The sequence below is a fragment of the Phascolarctos cinereus genome, unplaced genomic scaffold (genome assembly GCF_003287225.1).
Source record: "Phascolarctos cinereus isolate Bilbo 61053 unplaced genomic scaffold, phaCin_HiC Scaffold_1;HRSCAF=81, whole genome shotgun sequence".
NCBI classification, from domain to species: domain Eukaryota; kingdom Metazoa; phylum Chordata; class Mammalia; order Diprotodontia; family Phascolarctidae; genus Phascolarctos; species Phascolarctos cinereus.
The window spans coordinates 272,210,660-272,225,599 of NW_027555514.1; the positions used below are offsets into that span (position 1 = coordinate 272,210,660).

At 38.8% G+C, this 14,940-nt stretch overlaps 1 protein-coding gene across 1 annotated transcript in view; it reads right to left on the reverse strand.

The window, feature by feature from the left end:
- Positions 1-859: 859 nt before the first annotated feature.
- The window catches only part of PAH (phenylalanine hydroxylase), a 69,432-nt gene continuing 55,351 nt past the window's right edge, over positions 860-14,940 (reverse strand). Inside the window, exons 7-13 of the mRNA XM_020982365.2 lie at positions 11,519-11,654; positions 8,779-8,848; positions 7,394-7,450; positions 6,905-7,000; positions 5,854-5,987; positions 5,297-5,412; positions 860-4,035 (exon numbers count right to left, since the gene is read on the reverse strand). Of these exons, the coding sequence (XP_020838024.1) occupies positions 3,992-4,035; positions 5,297-5,412; positions 5,854-5,987; positions 6,905-7,000; positions 7,394-7,450; positions 8,779-8,848; positions 11,519-11,654 (653 nt within the window). The 3' untranslated portion in view covers positions 860-3,991. The remainder of the gene's footprint in view (positions 4,036-5,296; positions 5,413-5,853; positions 5,988-6,904; positions 7,001-7,393; positions 7,451-8,778; positions 8,849-11,518; positions 11,655-14,940) is intronic.

Below are 14,940 nucleotides of genomic sequence, written 5' to 3' on the forward strand. Positions count from 1 at the left end.
GGTCACCTGTACTGGGTAGTCAGTCTGAAGCCACTCCTATCAACCTTCAACTGCTCTATGTGTTTGTCATAGGAGATGAATTTATAGATTACTTTATAGATTAAAATGGAGTGAACAAATGGTCTCTCTCAGTTCTAGCTATTGCAGTGGCCACTGTCTGGAACTGATCATATATTTCGAGGTTACCAGTAGATCCTGCTCAGCCAGATAAAATAGGGCAACACCTGCCCTTCCAGTCGAAATATGGAACATCTGCTTAGCCAAGTAGTGACTGCTGCCTGAACCCTGCTGGCTCTCAGAGATCCCTTCATTGTAACATGTGACCTACAGGACTCTCTGGATTGACTTCCCATGAGGAAGCCAAAATAAGAGGAAATGCTGCACTTGGCTTAGTCAAACCTTAATTCAGATTGGGCCTTGAAGTTTCCCATAGCTGTTTCTTTGCCCAGGTTTCCTTTTGCTGTTAGAAGCTTGACCTCCCCTATTTAATCTTTTTTCCCACTGTAACTTTTAGTAAGACTTATTTTTGCTAACTCTTTCTGGTTTTCTTTGTCCTGGTGCTCCCAAAATTTGACCTTGGAACTTCCATGCGTGACAGGTATTGAAGAATGTGTAAGGATACACTTGTCAAGGATAAGCAGGTGGTAGTGGTAAAGGGAGTGGATACTGCAGGTGCTGGGCTCACTGTATCGATCTATTTTGCTTAACCCCTTTTTTCTTTGTTAAAGGAGTGTTGAGGTAATAATGACAAGTAACTATGTTTGAAAAAAAAGCAAAAAGGAATTAAAATTTAAAAATGACTTTAAAAAAGACATTCTCAGTGGTTTTAAAGAATGCAAAGAAAAGATATCAATTCTCGTTACTTTTTCCTCTTGAAAATAGTTTATTTGCAAAACACACTCTGCACTTTGATATGTCTGTTCTTTTCAACAAGGATGAATTATAGACATTAAAAAAATTACAAGTTGAATTTCCTGATCAGTAACAAACACTGCTATCACACAGACATAAATTTTTATCATTTCATACAATTCTTCACTTATAAAGAGTCATCATCAATCATCCAGAAAATGATTGCTACTGTTGTTAATAAGAGACTAATTCATTTGACACCTTGCTACAAAATTGAGTGGCAAAGAACTGAATACCATTTAAAAGACATCCATAAAATTTGGATGAGGCTTTATGCTCCAATGGAATGAGCACTGACCCTGAAGTCAAGACCTGGGTTCAAATCCTGCACTGGTGTTTACTCTGCTGTGACTTTGGGCCAGTCACTGCATATCCATCAGCCTCACTTTCCTCATCTGTAAAATGGGGGGATGGACTTGATGATCTCTGAAATCCTTCTAGATCTTTATGATCTGCCTGTCAGATAGAATGATCCACCCCATAATGTAGATGCTCTCTCCAGTAATATAAATTACAAATTGAAAATTCAGAGAAGACATTCCATTAATTGTGTAATATTTTTCTATAAAAATTTAACATGTCTAAAAGATTAAAATTTAATTTCAATTACCTAAAAATCTTTTAAATGAAAGGCAAAAAGTCACTTCCTAATGAAAAAGTCTGCAACAAAAAATAAAGATTCAATCATAAAGTACAACTAACTGAAGCTTGAAATCCATAATAATAATGGTTGATATTTATATAAACAAAGTCATTAGAACCACAGAGCAACTCTTTCTCATGGGTAGTACAAATATTGTTCTTTCTCTGCAGAGAAGAGTTTCAGAGACATTAAGCGATTTGTCCAGCAACAGCATCAGAGATGGGATTCAGACCCAAATTCACCTGACTCCAAATCCAGCCTTTTCCAGCTGCACAGAAAAGGTATTAATTCCCAATACAATTATGTGGTCTTGATTATATGATCAACCTTTCAGGTAGGCCAGTATTGGAAAAAATGTTATAAAAAGATTTCATGCATCTGACAAGGGAATGGAGGAGATTACCTCTGAGATCCTTTCTAGTTCTGAGAGTTAGAAGATAAATTCAGGTGATACATTCAGGGGATAAACTTTAATTTTACCTCTAGAACCAATGCCAGTCTCTCAAGTTTACAAAAGCACTTGAGGGGGTAGTGGAAAAGTAGATAGGAGCATGGCAGTCACACATTATACACAATGTAGGATACCATGTTATTTAATAAAGACACTTTTAGGTCAAAGGACAAATGAATAGCATTCATCTAAGCATTCATACTGTCTCAGTATGGTGGAAGCAGCTGCTTAAAGAGTTGTGTACATGTTTGAATAAAGACATTTTTTTCCACAATAGAACCATTAGGATATCCAACAAAGGTGAAGCTGACTTCTGCCTTGGCTGCTACCACCATGGGAAGCAGGCAGGAAAGGCTAAGCCCAGCTGCTTTCTTTATCTCACACCCATTGCAATTTGTGAATGGTCCAGGACAAAAGCACACAGTGACCTGACACCAGAACTGCCCTAAAAAAAATGTTTTGAGTCCTTATTGGAAAATCATACTAGATAAGGGAAAAGACTCTCTACCTTCCATGAGAGTCCAGATGATAGGACAACAATGTGGGAGTGTGTCTATTACAGGGGACTCCGTGTAACAGCACATTTTTAACGTGGCTTCATTGTCTTCTAGATTAAAGAAGCCTGATTTGGAAATATGATTTATTTGAGTAGGAAACTGTGCCAGTTAGGATTCAAAACAGAGCCTGGAAGCTTGATTCTCATGGACATATACAAACATACACATACATATCTATGCATATGTATATATGTATATACCCATGACTTGTGAAACAGTGTGGTGTTTCACACATGTAGGTATACATACATGTACATGTGTGTACATATATGTGTATAGTATTTCCCCTCTGAGCAGGGAAAATCTTCCAGGAGCACATTATCAGGGTGACAAAGTAATAATAGCCTCTGGTCTTTACATAGCATTTTGGACTTCAGATATCTTATCTTAATTGATCCACATACCAACAGTATGAAATTAACACTGGAGAGGCAGTCTGGCATACTCCTAAGACCACAGACTCTAAAGTCAGAAGATTTGGATTGAGATCCCCAATTTTGCCACTTGTACCTGTGGGACCTTAGACAAGGAACTCCATTTTTATGGGACTTGGTTTCTTCATCATACAAGTGAGCAGGTTAGAGAGATGACCTCTAAGGTTCCTGATGGCTCTAAATCTGGGATCTTAAGAGGTAAATACTCATTCTCTCAACCTCATTTTTAGAGCTCTTCCCTCTTTTACAAATTGGGCATGTAATTTGTATTTACATAGCTGTGTCAAATTCCTTATCCTCTTGGTGACTTGGGCAAATCTCTAGGACTAGAAATTTCAGAAGAAGTGCTAGCCTACATTGATAGAGGAAGTCTCACTGGAGTTCCCCATACCAAGGAAATTACAAGCGCAATCCCTCTCCCCTGTGTCATGTCTCCCCTCATTAGAATACAAGCTCTTTGAGGGAAAGGATGTTTTTTGGTCCTTTTTTGGTTTTGTCCTTTAATCTCTAACACCTGGCAAATAGTAAGTGCTTAATGAAACCGTGTTGAATTAAGTAAAGTTCAACATGCCCCCATGTAATACATCAAGAAACTGAAGCCAAGAGGTCAGGGAGAAGTGACTTCTCCAAGCTTACATGACTATTGAATGTGAGAGGTGGAATTTTAACCTGAGTCACAAAAAAACCTGTCATTCTTTGCAACTTTGAATAATTGGTATCCTAAATGTATACTAACCTCACTACGAATATGGGAGATCACTAATCCAAAACTAGGCAGGAAAAAAAAGAATGATTTTCCCTAATCGAGATGATTCAGAAAGGTCAATTGGACAGAATTGTGGGTGCTAATATACAGTCATTTAAAATTAAATAAAGCATGTATAGCTTTTGACTATTTGTAAAATTGACAATTCTGATGTTTTAGATAGGATAATAAAAGGATTTCCATGCACATGGTCAACAAGTTGATAATTCCAGAACCTGGCGCACATCTTCATTTCATTTTCTGAAGGGCATTGCAGAGGATTCCAAATTCACCTACAAAGCAAAAACACCATGAACAAGTTAAAAAAAGTCAGTTATAGATTCGCTCAGTCCAACTCACAACTCCCAAAGCAATAGACTTGACAAGCATTCTGTTTGATTGTTCTCTTGAAAAGAAAGCTCAGTCTAGTTACTAGTGGGTAAACTGAGGCATGCTGGACTTCAGATTTCCTGCCACCTTCTTCCTCCAAGGACCAATGAGACATAGAATCACAGGTCTTTAGAGTGTGAAGGAACTTTGCCATCATTACCATGAAGAGCCAAAATCCAAGTTTGAAATATAGTTCTATTACCCCGTCAAAGCAGGAGGTCCTGCAAGAAATGATGATCACAACCCTTCCATGCCTGCCCAACCTGGCTTGTCCATGTCTCTACAAAATGTTTCAGTAAGGGATTCACCCAACATGCCTGAGGCCTTCTTTGATTTCTCCTGACATTGTGAGGGGACCAGTGGAGAAATCTGGCTGTCCTTCAGTCAGCCCCTCTTCTCCCGTCAGGGAATTATTTAATGACATCTTTTACTTTTGCTCTGCTTTGGAGTTCTACTTTAGTTAAAAATGAATAAGTGTTTCCTGACTTGACTTCGTAGCCTGATCAACCCTCCATGAACCTCTTCATTGGCCTCTGTGGGATATTCATCTTTATCTCTTTAGAAGTGATGGTGTTTCAGGTCCCACTGTCAAATAGCTACACTAGTAAATGTCACTATTGAAAAGATGGACCTTGGCTTTCATGGGAAACTTGGGGTCAGTAAAGGATCGCTGCAATTTCCCCAAAGTAATCCAGCCTTCTTTTTTCCTCCTGTTAAACTATGTTTGTTTGTTTTGGGGTTTTTTTGGTGAGGCAGAGGGGTTAAGTGACTTGCCAAAAGTCACACAGCTAGTGACTATCATTTGTCTGAGTCCAGATTTGAACTCAGGTCCTCCTGACTCCAGGGCCAGTGCTCTATCCACTGTGCCACCTAGCTGCCCCCTCCTGTTAAACCATGGACCCAACTTGCAGTCCATCCAGATGGTATGTCCTGGAGGTTAAAGTGACTTGCTCAGAATCACACAGCTAGTAACAATCTGAGATTGCATTTAAACCTAGGTCCTCTTGAATCCACATTCAACACTCTAAATGCTGTTACCATCTATCTGCCTCTCAATCAGTCAAACTTAGCTGTCTTTCCTAATTTTCCACAAATAGCGGACCTCCCTTCTGCCCCTTCGGCTGCCCTCTAAAGAGAGAGAATCCCAAGGCTACCATTACTTACAGCTGATGGAGTCAGCCAAAATTTTGAGCTTTTTAGTGTTATCCAGAACCTCAATCCTTTGGGTGTATGGGTCATAACGCACTGAGAAGGGTCGAGGAATTGTTGAGGCAAAGCTCCTAAAGGCAAAAACAGAGACTTGGGTGAAGGCCAAAATTTGATCTAGAGAATTTCTTTTAAAAAATAATTAGCAGGGAGATTCACTTCTGGTGTTTATTATGTACCATCATACCACCTGAAGATCTGCCCTCAGTGGCCCACAGCTTGAAAGAAAGATCATTTTATTGCTGAGGATTCTGAACCTAAAGGGTCCACAAATCCTTCAGAGGGGTGTGTGAACAGATTTCAGATGGTCTGTGAACTTGGATGTAAAAAAAATACATTTTAATTTTTTCTACTGTCTTAACTGAAATTTAGTTTTTCTTTCCATTATGAAATCAGGTAACAAACAATATTCTGGAGAGAAATCCATAGGCTTCACTAGACAGCCAGTGGGGGCTACGATACAAAAAAAGTTAAGAGCCCAGCCTTACAATGAGGTTGTCAGAAAGCAGACTTACCTCACTTTTTCTTTGGCATCATTAAAGCTCTCAGCCACAAAATACACAGGCTGGAATTGGGTGACAGAGTACTCCTGGACTGCTGTTGTTTCGAGGTCCAGGGGTAGAAGCTTAGGTTTATCAGATAAGCAGTACTGGAAGCCAGAAATGGAGTTTTTTTCAATTAATAGTTAATAGTTAATCAACAAACCTTTACTAAGTGCCTACTATGTGCCAGGTACTGTACTAAGCATTAGAGCTACACAGATACATTTTTTGCCCTCAAGGACCTTGCATTCTAAGACAACGTGCAAACAAATGTAAGATACCAGCAGGATATGTACGGAATAGATGATAGGTATTCTCAGAGGCAAGTCTGGCTGGCCATGTAGTGAGAGTCAAGGATTAAGAAATGGCTATAGTTCAAGTGACTCCAGACCTGGTATTCTATCCACTGTGCCTCCTAGCTGCCCCTGGAGGAACAGAGCCTTATACAAACTGGGGGGAATCAGGAAAGGTTTTCCATAGGACTTGGCACTTGAACTAAGCCTTTTTAAGCCCTCAGTTAAGCATTCCAAGAGAGTGCTGTTGCTCTTCTTTTGTTTTTGAAGAGGACTAGTGACATCACAAGTGATGTCTTGACTTGGCATGAATTGGATTTAAGTGAAGCACAGTTGTGAAAAGTCCCTCAGCCTCACTTTCTCTTCCTGAGTCATCAAAGTATGCTAAGGATGAGACATATGCCAGGCACAGGAAATGGGCCGTGCAAAAGCACTGAAATGAAAGGTGGAATTCTGAGTGCTGGAAACAGCAAATCAGTCAATTGGTGGGAATGTAAAGGTCATGAAGCAGAGTAGCCTTGGACATCCCCCAACTTCCCAAAGTCATAATTATAAGAGAATTCACCCTTCCCTTCTCCATTGCTATCCTGCCCCACCCTCTCTCTTCTTCTCTAGTAGATGGGTGCCTTGAAGAGAGCTACAACTAGGCCAATTACAACAATAACACCCCCCCCACCAATGCTTGAGTCTGTGGAAACTGTCATTGGCTCTTGTAGGCCCATATTACCCACCTGTAATTCCCCAAATGAAGACAGGAGCCCAGCACCATATGCCTTAATGGAATCACCTTGTTTGCAGAGGCCAAACTCCACAGTAAACCAGTAGATCTGAAACGGAAAATTGGGTGAAGCATGCCCCACTCCCACCCCCATTCATTCTCTCTCTCTCTCTCTTTCTTACACACACACACACACACACACAAACACATGACTCTCACAACAACCCTGTGAATTAGGTGCTATTATTATTCCTATTTTGCATGTGGGGAAACTGAGGCTCATAAAGGTTAAGTGACTGGCTGTGGTCACCCAGTTAGCCCAAGGTATTCCTGATTCTGAGTCCCAGTACTTTACTGTGCTGTACTGATTCTTAAAAGTCTCCCTGACTTCTCCAAAATAGTCAAGTGTTCAGACTTCGAGTCAAAGGACTCCTGCTTATACTGTTATAATTGTCTCCTAGTCCAGGATGATCATTCAAAAGTCCCACAAAGCTCATATTACCGTTGCCAGTTTCTCAATATATTCATCAGGGGCACCCAAAGAAGCCAGGCCAATTTCCTGAAACAATAAAAAAGTGTGTTCTTAGATGCTAGGGGTCCATCAGCCACTTTACTAAGTTTATATGATGTACAAAGTGTCATACTGGATAAAATGGGAGGTGATATAATATATCTCCTGTCTGTCCCCTTTTCTCCACTCACCCAGCTACCCCCCTTGTACAGGTTCCCATCACCTTTCCCCTAGACTTTTGCCATAGTCTTCTAATTGAACCCCCCAAATCCATCTTCTGTCCTATTCAATCCATACTCCATATAGTGGCCAAATTGCTATCCCTAAAGCATGAGTCTGGTCATGCCTCCCAACTCTCATAATCCTATTCATCCTTCAGGTACCAGCTAAACAGAATCTTCTTTCATAAAACCTTCCAATGACTGCCCCCCCAACAAAAAAAAATCTTGGCTATGATCTTTCTCATCTCTCCACACTTCCCCAGCACTTTATTCCCAAATCTCTTATGGCACTTATAGTCTGCCTTGCTTACAGGAGTTCTAAACCTGGGGTCTGTGAACTTGGTTTTATGTAAATGCATGTGTGTATATATACACATACAAATATATATGTATATACACACAAATGTGTGTGTGTGTGTGTGTGTATGTATGGAATTATATTTCAATACAATTGGTTTCCTGTGTGATCCTCTGCATTTAAAAATGTTATCCTGGCCAGGTGTGATGGTAAACACCTGTAATGATAGGTACCAGGGAGGCAAAGGCTGTAGGATCTCTTGACTTAGGTTCTGAGGTATAATAGGCTATACCAATTCTGTGTCTGCATTAAATTTGGCATTGAGATGGCAAGCCTGGAAGAACAGGGAATAGGGAAAGTACTAGGTTACCTAAGGAGAGGTGAACTGGCCCATTTTGGAAATGAAGAGGGTCAAAACTCCTGTATTGAGCAGAATGGGACTGAGAAATAGCTGTTGGATTTCCTCCCATATTGGACAATATGGGGAAGGGGAAGAGAAGGAAATAACTATTTATTAAGTGCTTACTGGATTCCAGGCACATATAAGGAAATGTAGTCTTTAAAACAAAAACAAAAGCAAAATCCCCATTATTCTAATGAGTCTATAGGCTTTATGAGACTGCCAAAGGGGTCCATCACACATATGTTAAGAAGTCGTATATTAAAATACTGTATTTGCATACAAATCTCTTGCCTACTAGACTGTAAATTCCTTGAAGGCAGATTGCCTAATTCGTGTTTCTATTATCCATACATAGTACCTAGCACAGTAAAGAGCTATATAGTAGGTATACAGAGGTATACAGTAGGAAATTGATAAGTGTTTGTTGAATGTATACAGAAATTTATTTCCTCACCTGGGAAAACTGAGCAAAACTTCGATCAGAAAACAATGGAACATGCCCTAATAGCTCATGGCAGATGTCACTGAAAGAAAGCACAAAACTTATGTTTTATTAATGAGCAGGATGGTTTCAGAAAAACCTGGGAAGATTTATATGAACTGATGCAAAGTGAAGTGAGCAAAACCAGGAGAACATTGTGCAAAGTAACAGCAATATTGTAACAATGATCAATTATGAAAGACTTAGCTACCCTTTTCAAGACAATGATCAAAGACAATTGCAAAGGACCATGATGAAAAATGTTTTCTACCTCCAGAGAGAGAACTGATAAGACTCTGAATAGAGATTGAAACATACTTTTTTCACTTTCTTTATGTTTCTTGTTTTTTAAAAAAAAATTATTTTTTGCAACATGGCTATTACGGAAATATGTTTTGCATGACTTCACATGTACAATTGATATCACATTGTTTGCTTTCTCGAGGAGGGGAGAGAGGAAGGGAGAGAATTTGTAACTCAAAATTTAAAAAAAATGAATGTTAAAAATAAATGAATAAAAAGTTAAAGGAGTCAGAAAGAAGTTATGTGTCATTCACAGGTTTTATGTGTGGCAAGAAGAAAGTTGAAAAAAATTATATTGGAGCTAAGACATAGTGAAGCAGGGGGTGTGGTAATAGGCATGAGCAATATGACTCCCTATTACTCCTTCTGGCATTTAAGGGAAGGAGGCCAAGGGGAGAAGGGGAACGAGAAGAGGAAGGAAACAATCTATTAAGTGCTTACTATGTGCCAACCAGAAACGGAGATCCTGAGATTTAATTTCTAGGGGATCAAAGTATTTAGGTCCTTAGAGGCCATGTGGTCCAACTCCCTTATTTTAAAGATTAGAAAACTAGGCCCATAGAGAAGAAATGGCTTGCCCAAGGTAGTAAGTAGCATTATCAGGATTTGAAGCCAGGTCCTTTACTTCCAAATCCAGTAAACATTCAACCAACCCAGAATTATGGCAATGGTGGGTAGACTCCATGATTCCATTCTGCCTTACCCCACAAAGGAAGCTCAGTTGGCACCAAACTGGGACCATACCAAAGATATAATGAGAACAGGCTTGGACACAGGTTAGATCAACTGTGGGACTAAGTCCTAGTGGATTAAATGGTATTATGTAGTATCTGGAGCTAAGGAGAGGAGCAGGGTAAAGAAAAACACACTTTCCCTCTGAGATTATTACCTTCCATCTATCATGTACATTTCACGTATGTACATGGCTTTTTGCACGTTGTCTTCCCTACTAGAATGTGAGCTCCTTGAAGGCATGGACTTTGCTTTTGCCTTCTTTGTAGCCTCAGTCCTTGGCATGATATCGGCTACATAGTAAGTTTTAATATATGCTTGTTAACTGACTGACTGACTGTTGCCATGGTCCTACAGTTCCTAAGTCTTTCTCAGAATCAGTACATTAATGATCTGGGATGTCCTTGGTGAAGAACCCATGAACATCTGCAGATAGCAACACACTTAGGCTTAGGGAGTTGCCTGAGGCTTGGAGAGTTGAAATAATTTGCCCAGAGTTAAATAGCTAATTAAATGTCTGAGGCAATATTTGAATCCAGATCTTCCTGACCCCAAGTCTAGAGGTCTATCTGTTATGTTTTTTCCTTTATAACCTCTCTGAATCAAACAGAAATGTCCAAATTCATGCCTACTACTTTGGCTGATACTCACACATCTGGCAAGTGCAAAGTACTCATATGTTTGGTAAATTCAATAAATTTCTGGTCTGTGATTGCATTGATTTGGAATAGGAGAGGAGGAAAAGGAGGAAGGAAACCCATTTATCAAGTACCTGCTACATACTACACTATGATAAGCTCTTTACAAATATTGTCTCAAACTCCCTCCACCAATTAAAGTTAGCACTTTCTCAGCAACTGAGGGGGAGCCCAGACCCCCACAGCCAGTCTCTCTCAGACACCTAGGCATCTGAGTCCAAGCCTCAAAGGCATCAGTTGCTTAGCCATTAACACAACCAGATCCAGCCTTGATATTAATGCCATCAGGGACCACTGGAGAAAAATATAGACAGTGACTACAGTAATGGATATGAAAAGAATCTCAAAGGAACACACACTCTGACTGTAATTACAAAAAATATCAATATTGGTTCCAGAGAAGAGATACTGAAATGCATCTCTTTCCTCTTGGCTGAGAGACAGGACAGACTACCAAGGCAGAATGTTGAATGCATTGACAGATATGGTCACCCTATCCTTGTTTTGGGGCAGTTAGTTGGCACAGTGGATAGAGTGCCCTGGAGTTAGGAGGACCTGAGTTCAAATCCAGCCTCCAACACTAACTAGCTGTGTGACCCTGGGTAAGTCACTTCACCTGACTTGCCTCAGTTTCTTCAGTTGTAAAATAAACTGGGCAAGGAAATGGAAAAGCTCTCCAGTGTCTTTGCCAAGAAAACCTCAAATGAAGTTATGGAGCATCAGACACAACTAATTGGGAGGAAAAAAAATCATTGTTTTATTTAACTGTTTTGTTGGTGATGGTGGTAGAAGGAGGGAAGGTTCAATTCCCGGAGATGGATGGGGAGGAGAATATCCAGTAATGATCACAATGCAATAATAATGAAACAAGAGTAACAACAGTAGAAATCAAAGGCAAGATCTCTCAGTTCAGTTCTGTCTAATGGTCTCAGGCTAGTGCCACACCCTGTCCCCATGGGACTCTTGGGTCAACTACTCACGGTTCTGGTGTGTACATCGGCTTAGATCCATGTCTGATGTACTGTGTGCAGTGGAAGACCCGGAATGCCAGGCCACCCAGGAAGTCCCTAGAGGAAAGCAGGCCAGCCACGGGTCGGAGGCGAAATCCAGTACAGCCTTCAGAAGTTAGAAATGGCAAATGGACAAAGAAAACAGAGCTGGTCAGAATAGGTTCTTACCGGCCTGTGACTCCTTCTATAGATGGAAGCCAGAGCCCACATGAGGGCAAATGATGAGTTAGGCAAAAGGAGCCCTTCTCTGAGCACTGAATGTTCATGTATACCTATATATGTGTGTGTGTGTGTATGTGTGTGTGAGTGTGTTATACATACGTGTGTGTACATATACACATATTCACATATAAATGTATATACATATACGTGCACACACATGTATGTATATATATATATATATATGCATATATGTATATCTATCTATCTATCTATATATATATATATCTTTGCTACTCAGGGCTTCCAACCAGCCCAGCCCCCCCTCCCTCCCCAGCCACCAGGAGGTTGTTGTTCAGTTGTTTTTAGTAATTTCTTGACTCTGTGACCCCATTTGGAAGTTTTCTTAGCAAAGATACTAGAGAGGTTTGCCATTTCCTTCTCCAGCTCATTTTACAGATGAGGAAACTGAAAACTAGAGAAATTAAACGACTTGTCCAAGGCCATACAGGCAACAACAGGAAGAGACAGGATGTGAACCTAGGTCTGATGTCCCCCAAGTCACTGCTGTTTCTACTGTACCACCTTACTTCTCTCTCTCAAGATTTATCAAGCACTGTCCTCAAAACAACCCTGTTAGAATGGTGGTATTTATATACCGCCGTATATATGTATCTGTGTATATCTGTGTGTATGTGGTGATATATGCATGTATGTATACATATGTATATATTTATATATTATTGCTCTCATATAGGTTTAGCTAGGTGGTGTGGTGGAAAGAGCACCGGGCCTGAGTTCAAATCTGATGTCAGACACTAGCTGTGTGAACCCTGTTTGCCTCAGTTTCCTTATCTGTAAAATGAACCGGAGAAGGAAATGGCAAACCACTCCAGTATCTTTGCCAAGAAAATCCTAAATGGGGTCATGGAGAGTCAGACATGACTAAACGACAACAAAAATATTACAGATTTTAAAAAAAGACCCAGAGGGATTAAATAATTTGCCCAAGGTCACAGAAGTAATAAGTGGTAGAGATGTGATTTGAACCCAGGTCAAATGAGTCCAAATCCAGTGTTCTTCCTTCTCATTTACTTTTTCTGGTGTTCATGTTTTCACAGGAAACAAGGTCTTAAACTAAAGTAATTAAGTTATAATAGAAATTCTGATCTCAGCATCAAAGGCAGACAAGAGATACACTTGGAGATTGGGGAAGGCTTTCCCAGTGTCTCTTAAATTGACCTTTTTCTTCTTTAATAGCATTTATTACTTTAACGAGTTATTTATAAAAACCAATCAAACTTGTTTTGCAGCAATTTACATCTAAATAAGTGAATTTCACTGCACAAAATATCATGCCAATATCATGCAATCCCTCTAGACCTCCAGCAGGAACCTTCAATCATGTTTTCTTTATTATTCATGTTTGCTCTTATATATTCAGTATGTGTGTAAGTATATGTGTGTGCGTGTGTATGTGTGTGAGGGCATGTATGTGTGTATATGTATTATATGAGTGTGTGTATGTATATACTCTGTTCTTATTCCATTTATGTGTGTATGTGGAAGAAATGTCTTAATGAGAGTGTTAACAAGACAAGAGCAAAAATCTCTCAGAAGAGAAGAGAGCAAGGCATTTCAGAATTGATAGTTAATGACCGGTAAAGGTTTCTTTTTTGGTTTAGTCCAAAGACTTCAGACTAGGGTAAATTTTAATGCTTTATTAATATTTCCAAAAGAGGGAGGGTTAATCTTCTCCACATTTTTCTTTGCCCTATTTCATAAAGACCTTTCCACATGTCTTCATATTATCCACATTGCTATAACGTGATTATTATCACAACTTAACTATTCCTTTAGAGTGGCCTCCAAATTTTTTCTAATAGAACTAAGGTTGTCATGAAAAAATATTGAGCAGATTTGTGTGTATATGTTTTTGAGAACACTTTCAAGTTATGTTTCTAAAAAATGGAATTATCGGGTCAAAGAGATTTTTTTTTGGTAACTTTTATTGTGCATTGCTATTTAATGATATTCTGTTGGGCAATTTCATCAAAAATTAATAAAGATACTTTTTTCTATAACCCCGCTAAGTTGTGAGTTTCATTGCTTTTTATCATTTTTGCAAATTGGATGGATATCAGGTGGTACCTCAAATTTATTTTCATTTGCATTTCTTTGATGATTAGTGAGGTTGAGGTTTTTTTGAAGTAATTATTGACAATTTGTGTTTCTTTTTAAATAAATTGTCCTTTCATATCCTTTGACCAGGCATCCATTATGAATAGGCAATGATTTGCATCGTTAATAAAATACCAATATTTTTTTTAAATTCTCAATTTCTTTAGTTTTTGTTGCCATGATTTTTCCATTATATTTTTGCTTATTTGCATTTCATCTTTTTATCATTTATAAATGCTTTGTCACTTTTATTGATATATTTTTAAAAACCTCTTGGTTCTATTTATCAATTGTTGTGGTTTTAAATTTTCTATTTTTTGCTCTTTTTTATAATCTCTTTTTACCGTATTCTATACTACTATTTTGCCCTTTTTCTTGCACCCATTTTATCTTTTCTCTATTAATATAGTCATTTAAAAATACAAACTTGATTCTAGACACTGCTTTGACTACGTTCTATAAAGATTGACATATGGAATTTTCATAATTTTAAAATTAATTTTATTATTTCTTTTAAAGTTAGAAAAGATCATGTGTCATTCATATTTGTATGTGAAAAATTCATATATATTGTATAATTAGTAAAGGGCAAAGCAGTTTTTTTAAAGAACTATCCTTCCTACTATTTTGTTGAAATCTGCCTCACACAGAGGCAGAAAGCAGTAAGCTCAGTCCTTACACCCCTATTCCTTCATCTTACTGAAAGAGTACCTGACAAGATGTTGAAAGCAGTGGAATATTTTTACCTCAACCCATACCTACATTAATGTAGAGAGGATTCTTCACTTCTTAAAGCTGAGGATATTCTCAGTTTCTCCCTAACTCTCTATTCCTCCAACTGGATCAGAGAAGACACCTAGATCTACTCACATTCCTGAGCCAGAGCAAAGCTTTCTACCTGGAATACTCCCTGGCAGTAATAGCTCCAGCTTCTACCCAAGTCAGACTTGCTAGGCCTGTGCCTTCTACCATCTTTACTCCTGATCAGAATATTGCATAATAAAATTTAAAATTACAACACAAAGTTACCCTTTGTAATATGAGAGACCTAA